Consider the following 12,202-nt stretch of genomic DNA (forward strand, 5'->3'; position numbering starts at 1 on the left):
GCCCCAAATGATGGAGTTAGAAATGTGCCAGGGGATTCCAATACAATCCCATCAAGGTGGCATATACCAATGCCATCTCACTAGTCCAAGTGATCAATTTCAGTTCACATTCGATGGCCTGGATAGGTCTAAGAAACAAAGGGATCACACAAACAAGACAAGTGTCTGCTAATACTAACTGATAGAATCAAAAAGGGAGAGAAAGATCCAGCATGGGAAGTGGGATATACAGCAGACTCATAGAATGGCAGATGTCCTAAACAACACTCTGGCCTCAGAATCAGCCCTTAAGGCATTCAGACCTGGCTGAAGAGCCCATGAGAGTATTGTAGGCATGGAAAGCCAAGATACCATGGAAAAGAAAAAAAGAAGAAGACCTAAATGAAAGATCTCTGTTAGTGAGATCCCAGTGGAAAGAATGGGGCCATCAAAGAAGGAGGTACCTTTCTCTGAAGGGAGGAGAGAACTTCCACTTTGACTGTGACCCTATCGGAATAAGATCAAAGTCAGCGAACCCTAAAGGCTTCCATAGCCCTGGCAACTCATGACTAGAGCCTAGGGAGATTACTGACGCCATGAACAGGAGTGTCAAATTGTTAAGTCAGCAACAGGAGTCACTGTGTACTTACATCCCATGTGGGATCTGTCCTTAATGTGTTGTCTAATGTGCAGTGATGCTATAACTAGTACTGAAACAGTATTTTTACACTTTGTGTTTCTGCGTGGGTACAAACTGATGAGATCTTTACTAATTATATACTGAATCGATCTTCTGTATATAAAGTTAATTGGAAATGAAAAAAAAAAAACCTGGTGCTAAATTGGAAACAATATAGAAAATTAATTAATTTTTAAAAAATATTATGTAGGATCTCTGCCTTTAATGTGCTGTACACTCTAATTTAATGCTATAACTAGTATTCCAACAGTATTTTTTTTTTTCACTTTGTGTTGCTATATGGGGGCAAACTGTTGAAATCGTTACCTAATATATACTAAACTGATCTTTTGTATATAAAGAGAATTGAAAATGAATCATGATGTGATTGGAAGGGGAGAGGGAGCGGGAAAGGGGAGGGTTGTGGGTGGGAGGGAAGTTATGGGAGGGGGAAGCCATTGTAACCCATAAGCTGTACTTTGGAAATTTATATTCATTAAATAAAAGTTTAATAATAAAAAAAAAAGAATGTTATACTACTATAGTTTTAATGATCTGTAATTACTTTAAAATTTATTGTATATGGGTGAAATGGTCATTTTTCTGTTTAATTATTGTTTATAGCTGCTGCCTATATTACCACTAAATTGGGGTCTTTTTGCTTTTTACTTGTTAAACTTCTTATTCAGTGAAGCATTAAACCTGAAGGAGGGTGGAGGGGAGGAAGAAGGAGGGAGGAAGAGAATATCATCATGCAGTTAGAATTGTATCTATAAACCATACTGACTCTGTTAAAAACTAACTAAAAATTCAAATAAAACAAAGAAATTGGAAAGGACATTAACAGGCATTTCTCAAAGGATGAAATACGAATGGCCAACAGACACATGAAAACAATGCTCAGGATCACTCGCCACCAGAGAAATGCAAATAAAATCCCTAATGAGGTTTCACCTCACCATAGTCAGAATGGCTATCATTTAAAACACAAAAACAATAAATGATGGCAAGGATGTGGGGGAAAAGATACCCTAATACACTGCTGATGGGAATATAAACTTGTTCAGTCATTATAGAAGATAGTATAGAGATTACTCAGAAATCTGAAAATAGATCTACCATGTGATCCAGCGATTCCACTCCTAGGTATTTACCCAAACAAAATGAAATCATCATAAGAAAGAACTCTTTGTAAACCCTTCTCCTCCCAACTCACATTAGCTAAGATATGGTATCAACCCGGATACCCATCAACTGATGACTAGATAAAGAAAATATGGTATATATACACTATACTACTCAGCCATAAGAATGAAATCCTGTCTTGCAATAAAAAGGATGCAGCTGGAAACCATTATACTTAGTGAGATAACCCAGTTCCAAAAGACAAATGTCATATGTTTTCCCCACATATGGTAGCTAACACATAATATAAAAAATGCATAGCAATGAAATGGACATCTTGTGATTTGATTGTTCTGTTTAGCCACTGTTATACTCCTGTGGAACTGTGGTCTATTTTTTACTTGAATATTACAGATAATGCTGCATTAAGCCTGTGATTATAGAATGGATTGGAATTATGTTTTTACAAAAAGAAGGGAAAAAAGGAAGGAAGGAAGAGGGGGAATGAGGTGTGGAGTAAGGGAGGGAGGGAAGTATTGTTATCTTAGAATTATATGTATGAAATACATAAATTCTGTTCTCTTTATATTAATAAAATTTTTTAAAAAGAATTTTCTAACAACATATGATTGAAATTTATTCTCAAATAATTAAATTTTAACTTGCCATCTTTGGTGACATGCACAACAAATAACCCTTCTTCATTTCCCAAAGCTATCCGTTCATGATCTGTAAGAAAAAAATGTGACATTTTTATCAGGTAAAAAAACACGTAAACTTAACAGAATAACAGGGAAATTTGGTATAAAAATGGCAATAAAACAATAAGAAAATTGTAGCAATTTATATTATGAAATTTCCTTTCAAATTACGAGTGGTAAACATTTCATGTATTTTTTTTAATATAACAAGCATTAAGGGCCAACTCTGTGGCATAACAGGTTAAGCTGCAGCCTGCAACACTGGCATCCTATATGGGCACCAGTTTGAGTTCTGGTTACTCCACTTCTGATCCAGCTCTCTACTAATGTACCTGGGAAAGGAGTGGAAGATGGCTCAAGTCTTTGGGCCCCTGCACCCATGTGGGAGACTTGGATGAATCTCCCGGCTCCTGGCTTTAGCCTGGCCCAACCCCAGTCACAGCCGTTGTGGCCATCTGAGGAGTGAACCACCAGATGAAAGATGTTTCTCTCTGTATCTCCCTCTCTAACTCTGCCTTTGAAATAAATAAAATAAATCTTCAAAAAAACATAAAACAAACACTGAAGAATAATCTACATGTATACTAAAACAAGTACAAAAGAAATAAAGCTTAACGAATAAATAGAAATACTTAAGATCTAGTTTGTTAGTGCCCTAGGGATCCATTTCTTGTTTTGAGAGAGAAAAATTATGAATGGCAGGTGAGTCTGCTTGTTCAACTTTTCAGTATTTACTAGAAAGTAACAAAAGAGTGAGAAAGGTACATGTAAGAGTAAGGAAAGAAATTAAAACGTTTGAGAGAAGCTACCATTGATAGAGTGCATTTATACCTATGGTAACCTGTGTTATGTATTACATCTTATTTAAAAAACTTCCCAACGACCTTTCTAAGGTAATTCATATCTACATAAATTACCTTTCCAAGGTAATTCGTATTAAATAAACCTTATGCTCTAAGAAATTAATCCTGTTTAAAGTCACACAAGCAGGAAACAGATCTGTAGTTTAAACTACAATACTGCTGCTTTTTTCCGAAGAAAGCATACTTTGCTCTAGACAAAAAAAAAACTAGTTGTCCGATTTGATTGGTTTACATCGTGTATATGTGTCTGAATACTGTACTGTAGCACATAAAAATCTACAAATATTTCATATTAATCAAAAAGTTTAAAAGCCAAAATAATTCACAAAAAATAATGTACTCAGAATGGGCATTTATTCCTGTTTACTGAAAAAGATCTGATAAAGGTCTCAACTAATGAAAATTTACTCAGTGTTTGTCATACAACACTATTACACTGGATGCTGGGTATTTCTAGATGAAAGCCAGATCCTGGCTCACAAGGTAGATTTTTCTAATAGGATAAATGTTATGTTATAAATTCATACCTATAATTGCAGCTGCCTGGGTTGTTTTAATGAGGGGTAGAGTGCTGTCATAAGCCTCTTTTGGAACATAGACTGACCGATCTCGGAATTTGTTCTTCTTCAAAATTTTATGCAATTCACTCAGCACTCCCACCCACTTATTCTTCTCATTTTCGCTATCTGCTAGCATCAGGATTGAGCATTTGTTATTAGATGATGAAAGCTGGGAAGCTGTGACCTAGAAAAATTTAACCAATAATCAAGAAATTAGAAAACAGACATTCTACATGCTTGTCTGATGATTATACTAATTTGTTTGGCACTCATCAATAAATGAACATTCATAAAATAATACCTTACTGAATTAAAGTGATTCTTAATCAGATTAACTAGCTTTAGCAATGGAATTCACAACAAAGCAAAGGTAACAGAAATCATTCAAAATGTTAGTATTGCATTCATTTTCCCAGCTATATAGACAATCACTAAAACAAGCACTACATATACTTATAGCACAACAACTGAAATTATTGAGTAATTATTGGATACTGGGAAGATCTAAGTACTTTATCAGTATTATTTCATTTAACCTTCTTCCTGATTTTATATATGAAAAAAATGTGATACAGAGAAATAAAATAATTTCTTCAAGGGTACAAAACTAAAGTCTGGTATCCCATGTCCATGCTCTTAAGCACTATGCACTAGTGACTTACAATTTCTTTTAAAAAGTCAGAAATGCTCAGAAATATTTATATCCTCTGTTACTTCATAATAACAACTTACGTTATCATTAGAAAACATCAGATCGTTTAGATATAGCATTACACTTGCTCTTAGCCAAAAGGCCAAGAAGTTTGATTTAGCACTTAAATGAAGGTTTCTCATTTTCTATACAACATTTACAATAGAACAGTTTTAAATTATATAAGATGAATTCCTTATTAAAAGTAATTTAAGCACCAGTGACAATAAAATCATACTGTGCAAACCAGTTAGAGATAGTGGGTCTCCTGGTCTCTCTTAGTAACTAGGGGGAGAATAAACAGTTACTGGTATGGGAACTGAGAGATTCTTTCCTAACCTTACTCAGACACAAAATTCATAGACAAACACTAAGCAGATAGACAGGCGTAACAACAGGTCAGTAGTCTCTCTCTCTCTCTCTTTTTTTTTATTACATCAATTGTCTTAATTCACCAATTCAAGATCATACTGTTGTAAAAGCAGTTTCCAAAGATGGCTATCAATAATTCTTCCCATAAAAATTCTGTCTTATTAAAAGGTGAAGTTTCTTTCCCTTCTTAAATCTGGGCTGACGTTATGAGTTGCTCCAATCAACAGAGAATGAAGAAAGATTATCAGGAATACTTTGGGTTTAGTCCTTAAGAGGTCTGGCACTTTCTTTCATACTTATGGAAGCCAGACACTAGGGGCTCAGCATAATTGAAATGATCAGACATTACATGGAGAAAGTCAACTAAGAGGAAAACTGAGATCATCCGGCTAACAGCACCAAGGCCCCAGATGTGAGAGTGACCTTGTTCTGGATGCTCTAGCCTTCAATGAACCGAATGCAGTCACATGACCAACCCCAACTAACACCATACAAACTGTACAGCTGGCCCACAGAATGGTGCAAAGTAATAAATCATTATTTTTTAAGCTATTAAGTTTTGGAGTACTTGTTACCAAGCAATAGGTAACTGAAACACAATGTTCTAAAATGAGATTTTAAAGAGAGAAACTTCTATTTTTCAAAAACTTGAGAAACAATTTATCCAATTTTACATGTGGTGGTATTCATTTTAAATCAAGTTTGGACTAAAAAAAATTATCTTTTAGAAGCAATATATTCATACTTTCTACAGATTTTTTACTAATGAAATATTTACTTAGTACCAATTTTATATACATTCAAGTACTGGGTAATAAGGAATATAAGATATGGTTCCTAAGTTTATGAGATATATAGAGAGGCAAACCATACTTATTAAAATAATTCAATAATCAAATTATAGCATATATACTTACTCTAAATATACAAGGTATATCTTTTCGACTGGCATGAATAACATCAGAAGCTAAGACTGAACTCACAGAAAATTCTTCATCTCTGAAAGAAAGGTGAAACATTAAAAGTGGCTATGTATATATGGATTTGCTTGTGTACTCAAGTTACACAAATGAATCAATAATCAATTGTTAAGTACACCAAATACCCAAACAGAATTTTTATAATAATGTGATTTCTCCTTGCAACTGACAGTGCCCAAAAATAATTTATCAAGAGTAACTTAACAGTGGGATATTATACAACAGCTAGAAATAACTGCTCACAAGGCCAGTAAGCGGAACTGAGATCTGAGCCCTGGTACGTCTCCAGGGCCTCTAGCAGACACTCTTGCTTCCCATAATAAATCTCAAGTGCTCCCCAACTCAACTCATCTGATATTTTAATGTTTGTTCAACATCTAAAATAAGTTTCTTCCACAAATTTATTCATAGTGATTTCCTTAATTTTGTAATTGTGAATAGCACTCCAATTTGGTCTTGAAGGCTTAACCATTAGCATCTTTGATTTTTCTTTTCAAAAACTATATTTATTTTCATTTTATGAGAAAGGTAGAGACAAAGAAAGTTGGAGAGAGATCTTCTAACTGCTGGCTCTCTGCAAATTCCTGTACCAGTCAGGGCTGGGCCAGACCAAAGTCAGGAATCCAGAACTCAACCCAACTATCCTGTGTAGGTGACGGGAACCCAAATACTTGATCCATCATCTGCTGTCTCCCAGTGTGAGCATTAGCAAGAGACTGGAAGAGAAGCAGAGTAGCTGGGACATGAATCAGGTACTATGATAGGAGATGTTGGTGTCTCAAGTGGTAACTTAATTGTTATAGCAAATGCCTACCTCTTCTTCCTATATTTTTAAATTCCATTCCTTAGAAGGCTCTGTCAGATTATGCCTGCCCTTATTTGTTGATCTATCCCTTTATATTTCCTATTTGTAGAGAAAGATAATGTGTTTGAGATGCTGATGTGAAATGCCAGTGTTAGACACAGTGGGAAATGCTGGTTTTGAATAATGGGTGGGTATGTCTAAACTGGAATTACATGTATGGAAATCATAAATGCAGAGGTGATGGCTGAAGCTAAGATCCCTCAGGGTCGGTGCCTGGAGTTATAAGAATAAATAAACGAGAGCACTCTAAGGGGCAGAGGAAGTATCTGGATAATGAAACCAAAATCATTCAAGGGATGACATTACTTAAATATTCACTGGTTCATTATGTTTTGCAAAAGCTTGTCTGATTTTTGAGATTTTTTTTCCTCCCCCCACAATGGAATTATATTCTAGGCCCTTAGGTGATGATATAAAACTGCAAATTAGGCCTCATCAGATTACACTAGTAACTTTTATTAGGCTTTTGGACTCAAAATACCAGCATCTTTTCCATGACTCCCAGTCCCCTCTCATATCAACCTGTCCTATAAGTAAACCTTATATACTAATTGTTTTAGCACAGCAATACAGTAAATTAGAAAATATGAAATTAGATAAAACCATGGCAATATAATTAAAAGAAAAGTCAGAAACCTTGATTCCTGTGTTGCAAGATCCGAACATTTTCAAGCTTACCTCATGTCAATCACTTGACTAATGACAACAGTAGGCTGAGATGCTTTTCCTTCAGCAATATCATAGAGAAAGAGTTTGAAGTCACAAACTACAGCCAATGCTCTTTGCCATCCTTTCTTCACTCCAGCTGGCTTAGGAATCTTTAGTTTTGTATTTGACATGCAGGCAAACAATTTAAAAAATAAATCAAATGAAAATGTCAACCATAGTCCCTTTGATCACATATGTTAATTGCATGGACAACACTAAAGATAATGTAATTAAGTGCTACAAGTCTGACACTTTGGTTGGTAAAGTAGCAGATGAAGACTCATATCATTATCAACATGAGAAAGTGTGGGAATATACTTTTTTTTTTTTTGGACAGGTAGAGTTAGACAGAGAGAGACAGAGAGACAGAGACAGAGAAAGAAAAGCTCATCCTTTCTGTTGGTTCACCCCCAAAATCGCTGTCACGGCCAGCGCCCATCCGAAGCCAGGAGCCAGGTGCCTCCTCTTGGTCTCCCATGTGGGTGTAGGGCCCAAGCACTTGGGCCATCCTCCACTGCCTTCCCGGGCCACAGCAGAGAGCTGGACTGGAAGAGGAGCAACCCAGACAGAAGCCGGCGCCCCAACCGGGACTAGAACCTGGGGTGTCAGCGCCACAGGCGGAGGATTAGCCAAGTGAGCCGCGATGCCAGCCGGGAATACACTATTCAAATATGACTTTTATTCTGAAGACTTTTTTTTTTTTTTTAATTTGACAGGTAGAGTTATAGACAGTGAGAGAGACAGGGAGAAAGGTCTTCCTTCCATTGGTTCACTCCCTAAATGGCCACCATGGCTGGAGCTACGCCGATCCAAAGCCAGGAGCCAGGAGCTTCTTTCCTGGTCTCCTGTGCGGGTGCAGGGGCCCAAGCACTTGGGCCATACTCCACTGCCCTCCAGGGCCACAGCAGAGAGCTGGACTGGAAGAGGAGCAACCGGGACTAGAGCCCAGTGCCCATATGGGATGCCGGTGCCGCAGGCGGAGGATTAACCTCATGAGCCATTGCGCCGGCCCCTGAAGACTCTTTAAATGGTACTATTTTTCCTTTCACTTGTAATTCATTAAACTAACTCATGGATTATTCTTCTATATAGCATAAACTCAGACTTTGTAGTAAAGTGAAATTCAGCTCATACTATCAATATTACCCAAGATAACAAATGAGATTATGTATTGATAATATCTCATAATTCATAATCATGTCACCTCTCTGGCAAAAATAGATGACAAAGATTCCTTTATGTAGACTTCAATATCTGTTCATCTCAAAAACAGGGACAACAGAGAAACATTTTAGACATTTAAAAATTTCTCTCTGGGGCTGGCATTCTGGTGCTGTAGGTTAAAGCATCACGTGTGGAGCCAGTTCTATTACTGGCTATTCCCCTTCTAATCCAGTTCCCTGCTAATGCATGTGGGAGAGCAGTAGATGATGGCCAAACTACCTGGGACTCTGCCTTCCACATGGGAGACCTCCTGGATGGAGTTCCAGATTCTTGGGTTCAGCAAGTCCCAGCCCTGGCTGTTGAAACCATCCGTAGAGTTAACTAGTGGATGAAAGTTCACTCTATGCCTCCCAGTCTCTCTACCTTTCAAATAAATATTTCAACAAATCATTTCTAAGTAAAGAAGAGGCTTTGTTTTCAAGTCATTACTATGGATGAAATAAATTATCAGGTAAATTTTTTATTCCTATAATTTCCTGTCAAGTACCGTATCTGTAAAGTGATTGGATTCCATTTTAATGCATTAATAAACCTTAAAGGATTAACTTAAACTCAATCTAATCATACATACCCTGACATGACCTTCATATGCTGTTCCTATTCCCTTCTGTGGATCTATTCCCAGAGGACCTTTCGTCTGTTCAGGAGGAACTGGACAAGTTGTTGGAGCTTTGTTTACACAAGTTATATGACATGAGAATCCACATACTTTTGGAAGGAACAAAGAAAGAAATCTATTTTAACAATAACAAAATAATTCACTGAGCACTGCTTGCATGCAATGTATCGTGTTTAGAGGAATGCTTAACTCTGATTTTACTGTGAACAATTCTGTCATCTGGGGAGCTCAATATTTGCTTAAGAATTTCTATAAAAAATAATACTTTATTATTTGTAATACTAGGGCTTTGTGTTAGCATTAGTGATCAAAACAAGAAGCAAACAGAAAAAACATCTAATCTTGTAAACTAACGTGGTTGATTTAAAATTATAATTTCTAAAAGAGTGAATTTTGAAGTAGCTCTTTCTCTTGATGCACTTTGTTATTTGTCCTGAAATTTCCCTTTCAAGGATCATTAATGGATATTAAACTTCAGCAAGGTTTACAAATCCTTCTTGAAATGGAATTTTTCAATGTGTATAAAGGTATTTAAGGGTGAATTTTAAGAATTATTAATGTTATTATATACACTTAAAATATTCTAGGATGATAACAACAGTTTATTGAGTGGCTTTATTTTCCTCTTATAAAATCAAAAAAGAGGTACATTTATTATTCCCATGTTACATAGACCACCTAAAGAGGCAGTGTTGAAATATAAAGCCAGGCAGTCTAGCTCAGGGCCTGTAACCACTAACAACAAAGCTATGATAATTCTATTTGATACTCACATGACAAACTTGAGATTCTAAGACAATAAATAAAAATAAATTCATAGGCTTCAGTGAGAAATTAAAAGTTAAATATTTAAAGCAAACAATCTTGTTGTGAAGGGTTATCATCAAAGATTATCCTCTTAGACAATTTCTACTTAAGAGTGGATCCTAGAGAATATTAGGAAAAGACTAAAGGAAAATCATTTTGAGAATGCACACAAATGGTGGAAATGGATAATGCATCACTAATGGATATTATGAAACCAATACAGCAAGATGGATTACTGCTAACTGCCAAAAACTATCCAAACTTCTCAATTCACTTTCAAGTGAACTAAGAAGTTCTGATTTGTTTTATTCAAAAGCAAAATCTTACCTCCCAAGGGCAGTAGAACAAAGTAAGATACCCATACTGTGTCTAATTCCAATCAACCCAGAAAAAATAAAGACAGGTATTTTTACAGGCTCTAACAATATTATCATAACATTTATGAAAGCTTGTCAAGGACTGGGGATGTTCTACTGTTCCCACAGCTTTGAATGATCAATTTCAAAGGCACAATCATGGTGTAACATTCTATAAAGGAAGAGAGCCTGGGAAGATTTCAAAAATTCCTACTATGGAATGGTAAATGCATAAAAATTTACAAGAAACATAAAGTCAGGTAGATTTCTAAAACAACTTGCAAGTACTGGCCAGATTCCAGAACAAGACAAAAGTTGAAAACCATAAAGAGGCCAGTGCTGTGGCGCAATGGGTTAAAGCCCTGGCCTGAATCCCTGCTGCTCCTCTTCTGATCCAGCTCTCTGTTATGGCCTGGGAAAGCAGCAGAAGATGGCCCAAGTCCTTGGGCCCATGCACCCATGTGGGAGACCTAGAAGAAGCTCCTGGCTCCTGACTTCAAATCGGCTCAGCACCGGCAGTTGCGGCCATCTGGGGAGTGAATCAGTGGATGCAAGACCTCTCTGTCTCTACCTCTCTCTGTAACTCTGTCTTTCAAATAAATAAAATAAATCTTTAAAAAAAGAAAACCATAAAAATTCTCCCCTTTAGCATCAATCAGCCTTCCTCATTAAAGATACAGGTTTTTTTTCCTTTTTTTCAGATTTCTTGACTCTTTTCCTTTTTGTCTTCCCATAAGGCTCTGTCCTCATACTTGCTCTTTTCAATCTGCAGGTGTTTCTTGGACACTCACTCATATTATTCATGACTTAATAAACTCAAAACTGTTAAGCCTCTACTTTTGAGTCCTGGTCATTTTCTTTGGCTCTAAACTACTGTTTAATGGACTAGTTAAGATAATGAAATCCAGATCTTCCACTTTAGTTGAGAGAACTACAATGCATTACTTTCAGACGATATTAATTCCCCCCTACACAAAACAGTCAAATATTAGCTAATTTGAAGTATATTATAAAAAGAACACATGTATCTCTTGAAGATTGACTACATTGACTTTAAGGTCCCTTCTAACCCTAAGAGCAGAACTATGTAAGAAGGGAATCTATTATTAGCATTTGAATTAGTAATTATTTTTAAATTTTTTATAAGACCAGAAATTTATAGTGGCAAGTCTCATTTGATTTTAAAAAGAAGTATGCTTCTAAAATATTTACAAACAATATACCTTATCTTAGTTTAAATCATTTTTATTTTAGAGGTCTTTGGGAAAAAATTTAGTTTTTTCCAAACAAATGTACTCTGTTTTCTGTTTAAATGCCCTTGATCCTTTCTCTCTCATCTTTCACAATGTAAGTGGCAGGAGGGCAGGATCTTTGTCTTTCCCTCTAGTCCACAACTGCATCCTCAATGCCTATAAGTGTGGAACAGGTATTCCATACACATGGGATGGATGAACCAATGAATGGGTGGGGAAAATTATTGCTTTGAATACTAAAAATAAAATGTTTTTTAAGGCATAGCAGCAGGCATTTAATATTTCTGAAAATGTACTACACTGCCTACTTTTCAATAACAATTTCTCTACGGATAATTTTCCTATCTTCTGTCACGTACATAATGGTGTCTGGGGGACAACAAAATCACCCAAATAATGAAACAAAGATGAATGAAATGT

At 36.1% G+C, this 12,202-nt stretch overlaps 1 protein-coding gene across 4 annotated transcripts in view; it reads right to left on the reverse strand.

The window, feature by feature from the left end:
• CDC42BPA (CDC42 binding protein kinase alpha) overlaps positions 1-12,202 on the reverse strand; it is a 352,518-nt gene that overhangs the window by 43,576 nt on the left and 296,740 nt on the right. For all 4 annotated transcript variants that reach the window (XM_062210852.1, XM_062210850.1, XM_062210853.1 and 1 more), the window contains 5 exons: positions 9,319-9,455; positions 7,494-7,633; positions 5,888-5,969; positions 3,875-4,091; positions 2,450-2,512 (listed from right to left, as the gene is read on the reverse strand). In XM_062210852.1, the coding sequence (XP_062066836.1) occupies positions 2,450-2,512; positions 3,875-4,091; positions 5,888-5,969; positions 7,494-7,633; positions 9,319-9,455 (639 nt within the window). The remainder of the gene's footprint in view (positions 1-2,449; positions 2,513-3,874; positions 4,092-5,887; positions 5,970-7,493; positions 7,634-9,318; positions 9,456-12,202) is intronic.

The sequence above is a fragment of the Lepus europaeus genome, chromosome 14 (assembly GCF_033115175.1).
Source record: "Lepus europaeus isolate LE1 chromosome 14, mLepTim1.pri, whole genome shotgun sequence".
Lineage (NCBI taxonomy): Eukaryota > Metazoa > Chordata > Mammalia > Lagomorpha > Leporidae > Lepus > Lepus europaeus.